This window comes from Lichenostomus cassidix, chromosome 1Ab, assembly GCF_008360975.1.
Source record: "Lichenostomus cassidix isolate B80296 chromosome 1Ab, HeHo_3.0, whole genome shotgun sequence".
Lineage (NCBI taxonomy): Eukaryota > Metazoa > Chordata > Aves > Passeriformes > Meliphagidae > Lichenostomus > Lichenostomus cassidix.
The window spans coordinates 1407215-1425257 of NC_139481.1; the positions used below are offsets into that span (position 1 = coordinate 1407215).

Here is an 18043-nt window from a genome sequence, read left to right on the forward strand (position 1 = left end):
TAAGTGGGAAGGAGGCAGGAAGGAAATCACTGAGCTGAGGAGACAGATGTATCTCTTCTCCAGAGGTTCTCAGCATCACTGAGACATGCAAAACCACTCAACCAGTGGAGGCAGCATTAGGCCAGTCACGTCCTTTTCTCTACAAACTGGAGCATTCCCAAGGAGGTTGAACTGGCACATGGACACATTCTGTCTCAGAGGACATATCCAAAGGAAAACCAACCCTCTTGCTTTCAGGTAGATTGGGAGTCCTAGAAACAATTTACAAAAAGAAGTGTGAGACCATGGGCCACGACTCTCACCACAGCTCAACCACTTCCTGATGTACAGCACAAGCAGCTTCCATACAGCTCACTAACCAAGGAAAAGTATTGCAGAAACCAACTGCAATCAGAAAAGGTACCTCAAAGAACTCTAAAATGATAAAACTTCTCCAATGCCAACTTGACCAGCACCATTAATATTTCATAAAATTGAGATACAGTTTCCCTCACTTGTCAAAACATCCCTTTGCAGTTGCCCCTCAGTGAGCAAAGCAATTTGGATAGCTGCAGTGGGGCAGTGGCAGAATAGCATTTGCTCATCTACATGGTACATCCCACATGGATACAGATGATTTTTAGAGAGCCCAGTGCAATTCTTAGTCTTACCCCTGGCTACGCTCTGAAACCACAGGGCTGTTGTCAGAGGTCCCTATCTTTTTTTGCAAAGATTAGAAAGGAGGTCAAAGCTGAATTGCAAGCGTGGTTGAAAGTTTTAATCGTATGTTGCATATACAAAAGGAAATCTGGGGCACAGGGAAGGACACGACCCAGCACATCCGTGTCAAAGGGGAGGAACAGCGTCAGGCAATCCACAAGAGTACCACTGAGACTGCAGCTCAAGTTGCCTGTGATCTTTAGCAGCAGCTGCAAAAAAATCAGGGCATAAAGAAGATGGAGCAAGTTGAGGGAGGGGCTCCTCTCCAGCATGGGTATCAGCGCCCAGAGCAGCCAGAGAAATGATCCACCCCTGACAGCTCAGCCCGGCCATCTGCTGCCCGGCTGCCTCCAAACGGGGAGGTTTCTCTGTGCTCCACGAGAGGGGAGCTCAGCACTCCTCCCCCTGCCTGGCGATCCCAGTGCTTTCCCTGCTCGCAGGAGAGGCACCCTGCCCATCGCCCAGGCTTGGAAGGCGTGGGGTCATGCTCTGCTGTCAGAAAAAAAGCTTGGCCAGTGTGCTCCTCACCCTGCCCGGCTTCCTAAAGGGGCTCCTTTGGAGATCTCTGGAAGAGAGGATGACAATTTCACAGAGTTGACAGAATATAGGGAAAAATTTGGTTGGAGCTTCTGGTGTGCACACCTGGGAGGGAACAGCTGCACCTAGAAACTCCAGCCCCACAGGGACCCTATAGGAGCAAACTCAACATGAAATTCCTTCTGAGCAAATTAGGGCTGGAATTATGTGTACAGACACACATGCTTATTTCTTTTTTATCCTCATGCTCAAAGGAAGCGGAGTCACTTGTGCTTTTAGTTTTAAAGACTCCAAAGTAAATCAAATCTTGGCTGGAAAACTGTAAACAAAATCAAGCCAAACAAACAAAAGCTAAACCAAACAGTGATTCAGTGAGAGAGTCCCTGTGTCAATCTGTGCTTCCCGCAGGCAGGATGCCATGGCCCAAGTGTGGAATTACTGTCACAGCACATTGCCCTATCTGGTCTACTGCTGCCAATTTTTTTACAAGCACTCCTCCCACACACATCTCTAAAAGAAGCCCCTAAAACCCACCCCTCACAAAATCTTCAGTCCTATGGGAATACATATTGGATTAAAGGAAACATTAGGGTAAGGAGTTGAAATATCAGAGACAAAAATTTACCAAAGATGCTTGGACACTGCTGGCACACACAAGTAAGCCTTCTGAAAGTTCAGGTGCCAAATAATTGCCTGGACCCACTAGCTAGAATATCTATCATGCTGACAGTGTTTTAAGTCTCTTGTTTCATTTAATTTACAAAATGCAATGGAAGAGTAAATACTGGAATGCTCCTCAGCTGAACTGCTGGGAAAAAGGCAAGCCTGACCTGCATCTAATCCCAGACAGTATATTGTTCTTGAGATTAAAACCAAGAACCCTGACAAAACCAGAGGATGACAGAGAGCAGGAACAACAATAGACCTCTTCCACCTATTGCCCAAGAGTTGCATGTGGGAGGAACATGGAAAACAAGACTGGGAGAGCTCAGCCTTTCTACCAAAGACCATTTAAACGTGAATGTAATTACTCTCACAGCTCCTATTACAGAGCTAGCCAGTAAGGGAAATAATAGAGGTGATACTTCTGTCTGGTAAAGGCTTTAAAAGCTGAAAAAGCCTTGGATACATTCATCCACCAAGCACAAGTGTTGCTTTTAGGAGGTTCTCAGTACTAAATGAAAAAAGACTTCTTGGGCATCTAATTCACAGCACACAAGAGAACTGGGTTTGCCTCTGTGATCTCTCCAGTTAAAAGAAACAACAATAAAAATCTAGGTCTTATCAGAACAGACGTTTTATAATGGAATTAATTTTATGGACTGAAGATGTTTCACCTTATGGGCTGGCACCTTTTAAGTTCTGAATTGGCAAAAAGGCACCAGCTTGGTGTTGGGAGTCACTCAGGTGTTAATGAGAGCATTAACTGACAGATGGCATTCAAGATATTTCTCGCCTCTCCAATGAAGACAGCTTCTTCGCTGCAGCAGAGATCAGGAAAGCTTAATTCTTAACAAGCATACAATGCTTTGGCACAAAGGCAAGCCCTCTGGAAGGTAATGGGAAGGATTCAGGGTTTGCTGGGATGACCTCAGTCAAACATCATTAACAGGGTCAGGAGAAGCAAAGCCTATTTCAGAAGGAAAAAAATAATGTAAGGGCCCCCATGATCAATCTATCGTGGCTTGTCAGAAAGAGAAAGCTTAGGCTGACCTTAGAAGCAATATGAGTTACTACTACCAGCCTGACCTTGAGCTCTCATGTAACAATGGAGACCTTTTTTTTACTGTATTAATGAGCTTTCTTATCTGAGGTGGGGGAGGAAGCTTTAGGGACCAGCCTGTACTTCACCTTCAATTTACCCTGCTGAGAAACTAAGTCAAGTATGATGCAGGGGGAAAAAAGACATTAGCCCATCCTTCACGGGGAGATCAGGGCTGGAGAGGTGTCCTTCCAAGCCCTGTGTGTGCACCTGGCTCAGAAGGCATGAAAGCCAGCGGGGAGCAGGTATTCCTCAGACCACAAGATGACCAAATCACCAGAGGTTCAAGGGCAATGAGCACCCTGAAGGGTCTGTCCACAAAACACTTCACAGCAGCAGAGTAAAATGACCAAGAAGGTGGAGATCCAGGAATTCACCTTAAGCTTTAACAGCCACCTTTAGCAGTGGCACTGATTGCACTACTGATGGGGACAGACTTCAAAAATGCCAGCCAAGGACAGTCCAGAGTGAGCAGTGACTCCTGGTCACACTACACTTGTGACAGACCTCAGCAAGGTCCAACCCTGGTGGAGCTCCTGTGATGAAGGAAACAAACACCCAGGTACATCCTGCTTTTTAGTGCCTGTTTTGAATCATGCCTGGAAAAAACCTGCTGGCCTACTAGTGGCTGTGAACAAAAGGATTTGTCTATCCCATAACTTGCTTCCAGAACTCAAATGTGGCAGACACCACCCCAGGAAAAAGCTGAAGCGACACTCAGAGAAGACATCAGGGTTCTGGACCTTTCCTCCAACATGGAAACACCAAGTTAGGACAGGAGGTTCCCCAGCAGAAGGGCTACACAGTCCTGCTAAAGAAATCTAATTAAATGGTTGGATGCTGCAGACTTCCCATCTGAACTCAAAGTGTTTGTCTTTAGGAGAGGGAGGAAAATCAGCTAAGAAAACCTGTGTCTGTCTGCAGCTAAGAACACTCCTACTCCTTGTATTCCTCCATCTCACCCTGAGCAATCTTCCATGCAATAAAACCCAGGGAAGCTGGAGGGGAGCTGGCAGACATGCTGCATCCCACAGAGAAGCAGAATAGGAACAGCTATGGAGCGAGGCAGTGTCTCCAGGGAGGCAAGGAGAACGGAGAGCTGATGTGGCTGTCTGGTCTAATAAGGGATCACACCACAGGAGCATGTGTTGGCGTGACAGAGGCAAGTGCAGCCACTTAACCTGGCTATGACAGCTCAAGTGGGAGCTTTGCTTTGCTACCCCAAAATAAAGGGGAGTATGAGGGAAGAGAGGAGAAGGCATGAGGTCACCACGGCTGCCCACCCTTCAGCAACATTCCAGGTCTGCTTGTCCAGACTCTTCACCCCAGCCTGAGCAACCATGGAAGTTTCTGGCTTGGGCTCCTTTGCATTACTAGATCACACTCAGCAAGTCTTGAACTAGATGGAGATGCCCTTTTAGCTCCCCTGAGCTGAAATGTCCTGCCTTCCACCCTTTTTCCTTCACACAAAGACAGGAGGCAGCAAGTCCACTCTCTCTAAGGAGGAACTGAAGTCATCTCACACACCAGTGTGGCAAAAGGGCACACAAAGGGCTCTGATCTTCCCCAGCTGCCTGTGGCCCACATTTCTCCAGTGATTTCGCTCTTATCTAGCAACAGCCCTACCACGACACAGCTGCTGGGGGTGCCTTGTTTGTTATTTTGCTGAGAAAAGGCAGAAAAGCAGCAGAGATATCAGCACAGATACAGCACTGTCCTGCATTGGGCTCTTCTGGAAAGGCTCTTTCCTTAGACTGGCAAATGCCGGGGACAGGCAGGAGTGCTGAGATAAGTGCCTATTTGATCTTTTTTCCCCCATTCACCCTGGATTTTTCACTGCTTTATGTTCACAAAACGCCAAGGCAGCTAATCAGTGCTCTGTGACCCCTGTTAATTGGGCTGTGCGAGAGAAAGGCAGCACTGGCAGGAGAAATCACACATACCTGTTACTTTGAACTGTCCTGTCATATTCTGTCTCCCTGCTCGCAGGAGCTCCAAACACCCTTCTGTGAGCCAGGGCTGCTCTATTTCCATCTCCACCCGCAGGATCAGCAGGAGGGGCCATGAGTTTTCATGCTGTGGCCCTGCCTCTAACACCTCAGAGTGCAGGGAGGCAACAAAGAGGCATATTGTTGTTTCTCCTTCCGTGTGAGAAGGTGAAAGTAATTTTAGGTGAAGGAAACACAACCTGAAGGCACTGATGGCCCTTCTTTCACCTCTGCCCAGCTGCTCCTCACTGCCCTTATCTGCCTGGCTGTTTTCTCCCTCACCCTCCCCAGCACAGCATGAGGAAGGAGGGAGCAGATGCCCAGCATCCATCTCTCCATCCCAAGAGACCAGCAGCCTACGTGGCCAAGTAAGCCAGGCAAAGAAAGCGATTGGTGTGAAGATGTGACACATTGGAGGGAAAAGGGGTTGGGTTTGCCAAGCCTGGTGGATTATGCAGCTCTTGGAGGATGAGGAAGACACATATGGTTAACTAGATGCATGCTGGGTGCAGGGGACTGAGTATGATTTTTAGGTAGGAGCAAGAGCTGCTTGTGTGGTTTTGTTGTTTGATTAAGGAAAGGAAGAAATAGGAATATGAATATCAGTGAAACCAGAGCAGCCAGAAACATCCCAAACAGGTGAAGGTGCTTGGTGCCACAGGAAGAGAAAGTCCTGGGGGTAAAGGGGATAAGCAGGAGGATAAATACAGTGCCCAGAGGGATTCAGGGAATATTAATGAGATTAAAATAAAACTTAAATTGTGATGACTGCCTATTTGTCTTTCAATGCTAGCTCAACCCCTCCTTCAAACTCAGTCTCTGCACAATCTCCATCAAGGGATGACTTGTGCTCACAATACATGCAGGGTTTTGGACAGAGCAGCAGGATCTCCATCCCCCACTATTGATGCTGCAATTTGAGTGAAAACTGATAATGACAAATCAATGAGTTGGATAACTGGATTAAAACAGGGGGAAAATCATTCTGCTAAAAGATCCTGAAACATCACTATGTTGAGCAAACAGTATTGCTATATGTATTTGTGAAAACATGAATTAATGTAGCATTAGATAAAGAGAAAGGATTACTTACCTTGAATGAAAAGAAAGAAGAGACAATTTGAGACAGTTTTGTCCCTTAATTAGATCTGCATAAATACAATAAATTAAGAGTGATGATGCTATTTTGTATGGGCATTGTTGTTTTTGACTCAGGGTGACCACATTCACACCAAAGGTGTGTTTAAACACACCTGCCCAGCTTTGCTGACACACTAACCCCACAGATACTTTGTACTTCACAGTTTATTCTATTTTTCCTTTAGGGTACTACCCTGAAGCCATTAGTCAAAGGCTGCAGTAACAAATCAGTTGCATTCAATGTGATACACAGCCCATGAAAGCAGCAAGGGTAGCTTTAAAGTCCAAGAGGAAACCAGCTCTGCAATCAGTCACTGACATGCATTTTCTTACCTACCATCATGTTGAAACTTGCACTACAGCTCCAGCATGGAGGAAGGCTTGCAAATGGAGACCTCAGTTCCTTGAGATGTAACTGAAATTCTAAAATACAGTGCATCTGGAAAGATACAGGAACTTCCAGAAAATTCCTGGTGAGATGGTTAGTCAGATATCCTGCCTGTCTGAATGGGAAGAAGACTTCAGACTCTGTCCAGAGGTAAGAGGTTTCTGCTTCTTTAGTGGAGATTGCACTGAACAGTTCAGCAGTCAGAGAGGAGACAAGCTGAGTGTCCCCAGAAGGGTCAACTACTCTTTTCCTGCCTTGAGGAATCAATCTGTTGAGCCAAGGGAGCCCAAAAAAGAGGCAAAATCAGTTTCCAAAGCTTTACCCAGCAAGGGAGGCACAGCAGGTACTAGATCAGGGTGGTACCAGTGCTGATGCCATCACAGATAATGTCTGAGGTGCAAAGGACCAAGGAAAGAGGTTATCCCACACCATCACCTATGATAAATTAACAATAGAAACGAAAATGCCAATTACACCTAAAAAACTTTGCTGTTGATTGTCACTTGATTCTGCAAGAATACACAAGGGAGATGTCTAAGCTTTGGTCATCTCTTGCCATGTGATGACACTGATCTTGGCTGGGGAAGGCCAGGAAAATGGCTTGCATTAAGCAATGAATTCAGAGAGACAGGAAGGCAGATTTTTGTCAGCCTTGTAAGGAAAGTCAAAGGCAGGAGTGTCCCTTGGCAGTGTGAAATGCTGAAATGCAGACTCTGAAAGGCCCTGATCAGCAGGTGAACATCCTCAGTCCCCACAGATGGATGCCTCCCAGCACCCCGCAGGAATTCAGAGTGCTGCATTCTTTTCTCTTCCCATTTCTTCCCCAAGGCTTATCAGACACCGAGGATGGGAATTGCTCATGGGCATAACGATCACACAGCCAGGACAGCTTTTGAAGCCCGGGGGCTTCTGCATTGCTTCTGTGTCAAGTACCTTCGGCTTTGAATAACAAAAGGCAATCTCTTGAGGGATCAAAACAGAAAACAAAAAGAATCAGTGTTAGAACTATTAACTAACCCAAGGACCAGTTACAGGTTGTTTGATTAAAAAAAAGAAAAAAAAAAAGGAATGAACAAGTTCCTTTGGGGAAGACTGGGGGGATTTGGGTAACACTGGTGAAGGGTGAGAGGCCTGGCAAGATGCAGGCTCCTGGTTACTGCAAGGTAACCTGGATTTGAAGAGCTCTGCTGAGTGAAACTTCAGCTCCTGCAGGATGGGTACACAGCCAGCACATCCTGATGTGACCTGCAAAAGTGCAGGGAGGGATGCTGATGGCCACACAGACAAATGAAGTGTGAGAATGGCTGCTGCACTCCCTGCTCTTGCCTCACACTGCTTCAGGTGCACTTTGACTTTTAAAGCACGGAATTTTCCTCCTTGTTCAGTGCCCTATTCTGTATGATCTCGACCACAACCACACAAGGAATGCCCCAACAAGAAGCCACTCGGGACATGACAAAATGAGCATCAAGCCATAGCAGTCTCTGTCTCAGGAGGGATGAGCACAGCCTTCCGGATGTTCCAGCATAAAGAAATGTGCCTACAGCCCAACTTTCACCTTGTGATTGAACAGCAAATGCTTTGGTTTCTCTGTGATGAAATTTCACTTCTCCCATCAATGACCTTCACCTGCAGCTAGCCAGACTTCAATATGTACTTGCCAATTTTAATCCACAAGCTTCTTTCTTTCTACTACTGTTATCTGATTCTTTTTGAGGAGAAGCAGATCAACCCTTGGGAGCTGGAGCTGATTAACTTACAAAAGACCCAAATACATCTCCTATATTCTGAAGGAGCAAATAGGAATGGGGCTTACCAGTGCTCTGCATTCAGACTGGAAGAGGATCATTACTTACTATTCATTCCTGGATCCTTGAAGAACAAGTGAAGCCAGCTTAATGCTGCATTGTTCATTCCTAGTGCCCATCAACAGAAAGCATGCTCCCAATTCATAGCCACAAGGAAAGACAACAGTATTGCTGTGCCATAAGCACTTCTGATTGTTTAGGGGCTGTAGAGAGGACCTTAGGGTATTACAGCAATGATGAGCACTGTGGGGAAGAAGCTGGAGTTATTGTCTTGATGATGATGGGGAAATAGGACACATGCGTGTATTACAGCACAAATCCATATGAAACAAGCCCTTCTGTGCTTTGCTGCTCACAGAAAAATACATTTAATGTCAGAGAAAAGAGTCCCCTGTGAGGCACAAAATACCTAGCGTGGCGTTGCCTTGAAGCAAATAAGCTTAGCAAATTCATTTCTTTGAACCAGCCCCACACATTATAAGTTCCTGGAGACCATGCATAAATCCAAGTTTTTACAGATAAATACAACCTAAAGAAGTCCCTTTTGGGATTTGTTTCTGAACAGGTCTTTCATCTGCTTTTCTCTAAAACTTAAACCACTACACTGGTTGAGCCAGGAAGAAACTGAGGAAGGCTGGAAGGTAAAATAGGATAAAAAATGAAAGCATAGGTGGCTTAAAACAGAGACTGTCATGACACACCACATTATCATAGTGGCCTAGCAGCTGGCCAGCAGCATTCCAGCTGTTTGTCAAGACCACTGAGGCTAAAAGGCTCCAAAAAAATAACTTCAGAACTTCTCTAATATTCACCCTTGGACTAAACACTGGTTTGTGAACTTGTATGAGGTGCTGGGAAGTGGCCTGTGAAACCAACTGTGCTGGAGCAAAAATTCTGCACCAGTGTTTTGGAGCATCTCTGCAATTCTCAGAAGTGAGGGCAAAGGTTTCACATTGGGCAAACTTCCACACCCCATCTGTCTCTCTCCACAAATCTTTGTCTTCTTCCTTGAAAGGAGAAGATATTTTCACTTGCCTTCTCAGTTTCTTTTTTCATCATTGCTTTCTTCCTCCTCTCCAGAGTACTTGGGTTGCAACATCAAGAACTTATAAATACAGCTGTCCCTTTCATACTTCATGCTCTGACATTGGCATGATGACATCACTGCAGTCTTCAAGACCCTTCACTGGCTGTTCTCTATTCCTCCTTTGAAGTTTAGCCACCTATTCCTCCCTGTCAATGTTTTGCATAACTCCCTCTCCCCAGCAATCCAATCTGTTTGTCTCTCATCCATCTGCCCTGACAATAACAGCACAGCTTTTCCTCTTCTGCTTCCACCGTTTTCAGTCCTTATTCTCCACCACATCTATGGAATAGCACTTCCAGAACATGCTACCAACTTTTCTTCAAACTCTTCTCTAAAGATTCATTTTATCCATCTGAGAATCAAAGACATTTACTTAGCTTTAGTTATATTTCAACTCTATAATTTTATTCCACTGTGCTTCTCATTAATCTCTGAATGACCGTGTTATTTTACTGCTGTAATCTCATCCTGCCTTTCCCAACACCTGCCAGCTGCTTCATTTTCACTTTTTACCCTTTAAAAGGCTCACCTTGCATGGCTTGGCTATTATTATAATAAATATTAAAATTAGATTCAAGATGAGCAGTGCAGCCACTCCATCTCCCTTGCCCCCTCACGGTATCTCCTGTGCTGATGATACCAGGTTGATTCCAGAGCCATCCACCAATATCCACGATGTATGCAAGGCAGCACTTGCTAAAAGTCAGACTGTAAATAATGCTGATCTTGTTGATATTCACTTGGCATTCATGAATATGATTCTGAGTCAGTGAGGTGCTTTGTGGCTGGGCTGTGGAAGCAGTTGTTATAACCAAGGTCACTGGCAAAACAGCAAGAGCCAGCTGTTAAATACCTTTTCCAAGGGTGGTGGGCACCAGTTCTGCTGGGACTGCACTTAGGCTGGCTGTCCCAGGGGTTATGGCATGGACTGAAGTGGTGAATTCATTCTGAGCAGCCTTAGTGCCTTGGCTTAGCTATTCCCACAGCCCAGTTCACCACATTATCCATGAGGCTGAAATCTTGGCACTGCTTTGCCAGCTATTCCTGTTGATCTGCCACTTTATCCCCTAGACCAGACTGACAAACAGCAGTTCTGGAAGGACACAGCTCATGTAGGCACATGCAGAAGGGTGATTTCAAGATGGTAAGCATTTTACTGAGGTCTCTTTTACTAAAATATGAGGTCTGGGGTAACCCCTGAAGTAGCCTGTAAGGACACAGTCCACACAGAATAAAGGACAAGGACGGACAAAAGTGACAAAGCAGAAGGAAGAAGCAAAATACTCAGAGATCCACAATCCTCAGAAACACATATTGTGCCTTGGTGGGTTACAAGATTTCAGATTCTCTCTCTCTCTTTCTGATGAAAGCTCAGGTAAGTGATTACAGAATGAGTTTTAGAAAATACACAGAACAGACACAATATTCTTGATTGGCAACTACACAAGTAGGAAGCACAGCCCTTCAGATGCCATACTGGGAGTGTTTCTCAATGCCACCACTAAGGATAGGAAACAAATAATTAAGACAATTGTGGGGAAGGGAAGAGGAGTTAAGGAATATCCTCTTATTATCCCTATTAGAACAACCCAGGTGCAAACTACAAGCCAAAGACTCCAAGGATAGTTTATAGATCCCAGAAAAGCTTAAGGTGCAAAACCAGGGATCCACTTGGGAAGAAAAAAATTCCAGTGCATTAGGGAAGAAATAACAAGAAAAAACCAATTGAGGTTCCTAAGGAAGCAAATCCCCTCTGGTGCCACAGAAGTCAATTAGAGAGTTTTCAGCTACAGTGGTGGACCAATCTCCTGAGGTGTAAAAAAAGAAAAGAATCTCATGGGGTATAGGAAAAAAAAGCAGGAGATATTGTTTTTCTTCCTCCTCACATTCTGGCCTTCGTGCATGTTGAAAAAAAAGAAACATAAGAAAAAGCAGCTAAGATGTTTTCTGAGACAAAGTAGCAGCATGTAAAACGCCTCCTGATAAGAATTATGATAAAGTTATTGAAACTTTTTATGCCATCACATTAGAAAAACAGCAAAAGTGCAATAACAGAACATTGAAGAATGAGTTTCACCCAAAGAAAAGCTGAACAGCGGGAGCTTTTCTGGAATATTTTAGTAGAGTGTACACATCCATGTCACACCATCACTTCTTACTTAAAAACAGCTGCAGAAGGCTCCTGCTGCGGCCGCTGCCGTTAGCTGAAGCTCTGATCTTCCTGTCTTCATACAAGTCATCAAGTCACATTTCCTGCTGGAATTAAAGTGGCAGCCCCTAGGGACTACACAGCTACCCAATTTATATCAGAGAGAATCTGAAGCAAGCACCAGGATTTTTTCAAACTGCTTAATTTTTATTTATTTTTTTTTATAACCCCCAAATTTGAAAAAGAGCTTTCTCCCTCCCTACTTTCCAAGCATTTGCCTTTTGAAGCAATTAAAAGAAAATATAGACATTTTAAGAGCTGTGCAAAAAAGCTGGGAGCAGGAAAAACCTGTGGGCAAATCTCTCTGGCATCAAACCAAACCATGCCTTAGATACCTATTGCACCCATAGTAGTTAGATACAGATGGTACAGATGGTATATGGATACTATGAGGGGTATTTATAAAACAACAAAAGCTGCAGATCATGACGCAGAAATATTTTGGCTCAGAGTAAAAAGAGGAGAGCAACGGGAAAACTGTCCTGGCCAAGAGCTCAAACCACCCAGTGCCAGGCAAGGACAGATACAGGGTCATTGCTAAAGATGCAGAAATGCAGGCAACTGGAGTTTGTTCTGTCCTTCTACAGAATTTAACACAGTAAGAACCAGGTCGATGGAGTATTCCTAACAGCTATGACAAAAAAGAGTTTGGAGAAGATCACGTAGCATCCCATTAAGTAGTCTCTAGTAGTTAAACACAGATATCCATAACTCAAAGGAAGTCTTATGTTACCAGACATTCAACACTCCTTAGCCACCAAGCAGAGTAAAAAGGAGTCTCTCTTGTATGTGATTTAAAAAAAAAAAGTCTGTCATAAATAATATCAAAACCAAGGCAAAGTTGCTCTACTTCAAAACCAAGGATCATAGAACCCCACAAAAGTATTAATCTCTTCCTTTTTTTTCCCAAAGAATAAAAAGCAAATCAAACCAGAGCATGTTAAATTGGGCATTAGAAGGACTCTCAGCCACTTCCAAAATTACTTGAGAGCACATTATAATTAGCAAAGGTATGTGACAGTTTTATACCCCTCTATGATGCATGATTAAAGCCAGACAGCCCGGTCCTGCACGCCGTCAAAACAGATGTGACAAGAACTGCAAGCTGCTCGCAGACAGACTGTGAGAAAGCAGAGGCAGATAACATTTTGGCCATCAAAGATGTAAGACCCGATACAAAACTAATTAAACCTCAAAACTCCTCAGAGAGATAGGCAAACGCTGAGGTTTTATGAAGCATCCTGAGCTTGAGCCGCAGTGCCCCAGCCCAAGAACAAGCATGAGAACAAACTCCTGCCTTCCTCTCTGAGGTGCAAGAGGGAACTAAAGTTTACAGGCTCGATGTTAAGAGCTCACAGCCTCAGCACGAGGTTGCAGGGCACAAATGACTGGAGGGATGCTGCAGTAACACCGCCAGGATGATCTGGGACACTGATTTTTCCCACTCAGGACAGATACCTCTTATCAGTCTGCAACAGAAAGGTATGGAGTCCTAAGTCACTGTGAAAAGCCAGGTCTAAACTCCACACAAATTCTGCCTCTTATATTTGTGTGTCTTTGTCTGCTGAGCACTCAAAAAATCAATTACAGGCTCAGCTCCTTACCACTAACTGGGGAAAAACAAGGTACAGCAGGGAAGCTGTGCATCAGCTAAGACCTATGCCTCGGGTTAGAGGGGAAAAAAAGTGTTGGAAGGAAACATGTAAGGAACATGGAGAATTTTAGCCTTTTGAATGAATATTCCACAGCTGGTTTTAAGTGTGAAACAGTGTGGCAAGTTTGTTTCTGAGAAATGTATCCAAGCCATCACTGTTATTTATCTACAGATTTTCATATTTAGACTACATGTTAATACTTCTTCCTTCATGACATCCCTCTGCATACAGCACCTTTCCAGGTAGCCTCCACTGCCTCCCCTGCAGTGTTCAGAGCTCACCTCTCTAATACCCCACCAGCTCCAGGCAATTTTCCTAAAACATTCCTTAAGCCATTCCCACCGCACTGCTGCCGTTGTGCTCTCTTCCCCACCTCCTCTGCAGAAATTCCTTTCCTGGTTATCCCCATGCCCACGAGGTAATCCTTTTCTGCAGGAATGGCTTCTCCTTCAGGCACCTCACGCTTTCCCCGGCACAACTGCCTGGCTGAGGTGTAAGTTCTCACAGCTTCCCCACGTGGCTTCACACTCCTGTGTTTCCTGGGGCACCTCTGGTGTAGGGAGAAACACACAGCTCCTCAGGTACCTGCCTGTGCACCTAACCAGGCTGCACAGAGCCATCCTAGGCTTACCAGCCCTTCCCTCTGCCTCAGCATCACCTCCTTGCAGGTTTTGCATCTCAGAGATACCCAGAGCTGTACTTAACAGCGGCACCAGCCTGGAGCTACAGTCAGTGCTGAACAACTACACCCTGCTCAGCTGCCACAGACATGTGGGACCTTCCCCAGACACACAGACAACTTGCCAGTGCCTCAACTCACCCATGGTTCATCCCTGAATTTTCTCAGTTAAAGGAGCTGCAAAAGGGGAGGCAATTACACAGCACAATCACTAACTGGACATTCTTAGATCTGAAGAGAAAGAACCTCACAACGCAGAATTTATGAATTTTATCAAAGACAAATCTGCTGTTGCAAGGGTGAGCTGGTTCAGGAGGGCAAAACTCTTAAGCCACTACTTTGTGATGGCTTTGGTGTGAAGAAATAAACTTGCTGCATGTTTACAAGCAGGTTTATATTGCTCTGTGGCTATTTTGATGAAGAAGATACATATGACTGCAGTCCCTTTACAATCAATCTTCTCATCACATCAATTGCATTTGGAGACAGTAAATGCAGTGCAGCTGCCTGGTTCAGGTCCTGATACACACTGATGCTGAATGTCTATGCAGCAATTCAAGAGAACTTAATGAAGTGGCATACATATATACATATAAACTATATAAATTTTGTTGAACATAATCAGTTAATTAGAAATAGAGCTTTCAATGCAAGCACCTATGTTATGCCTATGCACCAGCCTAAGCCTCTCCCCAACAGGAGGATCTTAGGGAGCAGGATTGCTTCCAAGTGACTGCATGTGTTGCCAAGCTGTCTTTGTCCCCACAATCATGCTTTGCTATAACCATGATTCACAGAAGAACAAATAAAACACACTGCAACAAGCCTTTGCTATCACTGGAAGCACATTTTGCTGTGCCTGTGGCAGTCCTCTAGAGAATGATGTTCTACAGATGTCTCCATTTGGAAGGCTGCTTTAGTGGACACTAAAAGTGTCTCTGGATGTCAGAACTTCAAGAGAACATGTCAAACCACTTTCCAACATCCTGCAACTGAAGCAATTCCAATACTCCTCTTATTTCCAAGAAAATAATCACAATTTCCCCTATGTAAAGAAATGAGATCTTTCACGCAATCAAGGTGGCTGCAGAGCAGCAAGTTTTATGCTATGCAATACAGATAAATGTTGAAAACATATGTGATGATTTAATATCACTAATTTGACCAAACAGAGCGCAGAGCATAACAGCAGATGTGAATGTTCACCAGTGGTACAGCAGAGCATCAAACACAGCTTTGCACAGGATCTGAACAAAGGAGTTTGCCTAACAGGTCTGTACAATTAAAAGCCTACAACTCAACCCAAGAGAACTGGAATTCCCTTCCACTCTGGTGGAGCATCTGGCCTGATTGCTGGTGGCTGCTGATCACTGCCATGTCATCACTTTAAAGCCACCGTGTTAATTAGCTCCCCTTGCAAAGTGCTTAAGCCATAGATGAGGTTACTCACGTGATGTCTCTGCGCTGATAGCAACCTTGAAGAAGGCAAGCGATCAGGTCGCTGATAAACTCCACATCATCCCTGTGAAGAGCAGCTTCCAGTTCCTAATGAGCAGAAAGGGGAGAAAAAAAAAAAATCCAACCATTAAACTAATTCCTTAGAATTTACTGTTAGCTCATCAGGACCAAAAAGACCCAAACAGCCTCACCTATGTGAACAGCAGCAGAGCACACATGGGGTAAATGGACCTTCCTCCTCATTAAAAATACTGCTTCTACTACCTCTTCATTGCAAGAGGTTATGGGAAGACCTTGAAAGGCTTTTACTGAATGTCACTCTCCAGCCAGAAGACTAATGCTTTTGTCTGGATGCAGAAAAATAGGGTTCAGTGAGGTTGAGATACACTACAGCCTAATAAGAAAGGCAAGATTTCACCCATGTTCACCTGATGGACAGGAATCAACAGTTTCATTCTCCTGCTTTACTTCCACTCACTGAGGCTGGTGAGCTCAAAAGAAAAGTGTGGCCCTAAAAGCCACTTACACCCACAAGTAGCAGTTTCAGATGGATTGCCAGAAATGGCTGAAAGCTAGCAAGAAAATGTCTCAAAGCAGGCATTTTGATTATTTAACTTATTTCTCTTTGGGTTACCTTTTTCTCCAACTCCTGTAAGAGAGAAGGAAAGGATGGAGGGATGTCAGATGTCGTGACCCAAAATCTCAATCCTTGATGGAGAGTATCACTGCTTATTTCAGCACAGTGGAGTTCCCAATGATGTGAGGCAAAAACTGATCCACAAAAAGGATGAACTCCTGAAATTTAGTTAATTACGAATTTTCCACATATTGTGAGAAATATCTTTATTGGAGCTAGCAGTTTCGAGCTTTCCTTTCCAAATATTATTTGGAAATATAATTACACAGTTTTATTTGTATGCCAGAAAATTATTCACAGTAAGAAAAATCCACTTTCTGTAAGACTTATCCTCACTAGCATACAGCTAGTGATGGAGACAGTAAACAAGATTTAATAGTAACAAGTAACAAGATTTAATACGGATAAACAATATAGGCATAAGAAGCTATTCTTTTTGGGTTTCAGAATAAATAATGGATTGAATAAAAATTCCTACTTGAATGTTACTCAACAGACTGTTACACAAATAGCTAAGCTAATGGCTACAGAATAAAGGTTAATGGCCAGAGAATAAAGGATAAACGTTTTGGCACTTACCCAATAAAGAAGAGAAAGTGCTTTTTTATTAGACCGCAGTAACTGCAGTAATAAAATTATTGATAACAGATTGCAGCTTAAACGCCGCTTGTAGGTTTTTATTGGAAATGTATTAATGGCATATTTTCATTATCAACACTGCTCTTATTTACCTCTTGTGCAACATCCAAGGTGCTTCAAGAGAGGAAGCCTGACACCTGCCCTGTGCAGAATGTACTAAACACATTTATTATATGTGGAAACTGGAGGTAAGGAAAGGGCAGTGTGCAGCCAAAGCCTAATGTAGCATCCCTGCCACAGAGCTAGGGGAAGAACCAGGAATCTCTGCTCTCTGCCTCTAGATGAGCATCCTGCTTAATGACAAGTTAATACAAAAGCTGCAGTTGCTGCTTGCCATCCCTTGGAGAGAGTGGTATGATTGTGGTATAAATAGTAATCATGCTACATAAATAGTAATTACTGAGTGAATTCACTTAGAATCGTGGAATGTCCTGAGCTGAAAGGGACCCAGAGGGAGTGAGCCCAGCTCCTGGCCCTGGCCCTACTTATCCCTTGATCAGTGGTTAGTATTTTAGAGGTGTTGACTTACTTTATTTGTAAAATACTTGAGTGGACATATGCCTTCTATAAATACCCCTGGGGGAGAGGGGAGGATGGAGAACCTAAAGTATGCAGTACACTAAACCATCCCAGGTGTGTTACCACATCACCACAGCAAACTCGCAGCTTGTGAAAAATGACATTAGAACCCAGAATAAAAGGCAGAGGGAAAGAAAGTCTCCAGGATGCCTCCCTGCATTCAGCCTCTGCCTCAGCCACATACACTGGTGCATTAAAGCTGTCAGTCAGCAGTCTGCCCCTGCTAGGATGTGACAGCCTTTTGTATGAAGGAATATTTAAACTGCTTCCCGTGAGCCTTTTCAGCCTGCTGTTTGACTAACACTCCTGAAGCAGTGGCCACAACTGCCTCAGATAGCCCCTATCTGCAGCCCTTGTTTTCCAGGCCCGAGAGTGACCTTTACATTTTTGGAGCTGGCAGGTCACCCCAGGAGCAGGGGGACATTCCTGGGGCACTGAGCAGGATGCCACCTCCTGGGCAGGGCTAAAACACCTGGCTGGGTTGTTTCCCCTCCTCTCTCCCAGAAGGATGCTCTTGTCCTTGTCTTCATGGCAGGTGCAGCAGCAGTTTGGGGACCTGACCAGGACAGATCTCACAGCCAGTGGCTAGCAGGGGCTCTGGGCACACAGCCTGATGTGGGGCTGGGGGCAGAGTCCCAGTGCCACGCTGGCCTAAGGGGGTCTGGAACAAGCCAAGATTCATCAGCACATACAGCATGGAGCTAGGGAAGATCCATCCCTGGCAGGGCTGAGGCTGTCAGTGCTTTTCTAGAATGACACTTGCACTGTGCTCCCCAAT

At 44.6% G+C, this 18043-nt stretch overlaps 1 protein-coding gene across 2 annotated transcripts in view; it reads right to left on the bottom strand.

Moving 5' to 3' along the window:
* Positions 1–18043, bottom strand: part of CECR2 (CECR2 histone acetyl-lysine reader) — a 93237-nt gene that overhangs the window by 29915 nt on the left and 45279 nt on the right. For both annotated transcript variants that reach the window (XM_085049327.1, XM_085049328.1), the window contains exon 2: positions 15403–15497. In XM_085049327.1, the coding sequence (XP_084905453.1) occupies positions 15403–15497 (95 nt within the window). The remainder of the gene's footprint in view (positions 1–15402; positions 15498–18043) is intronic.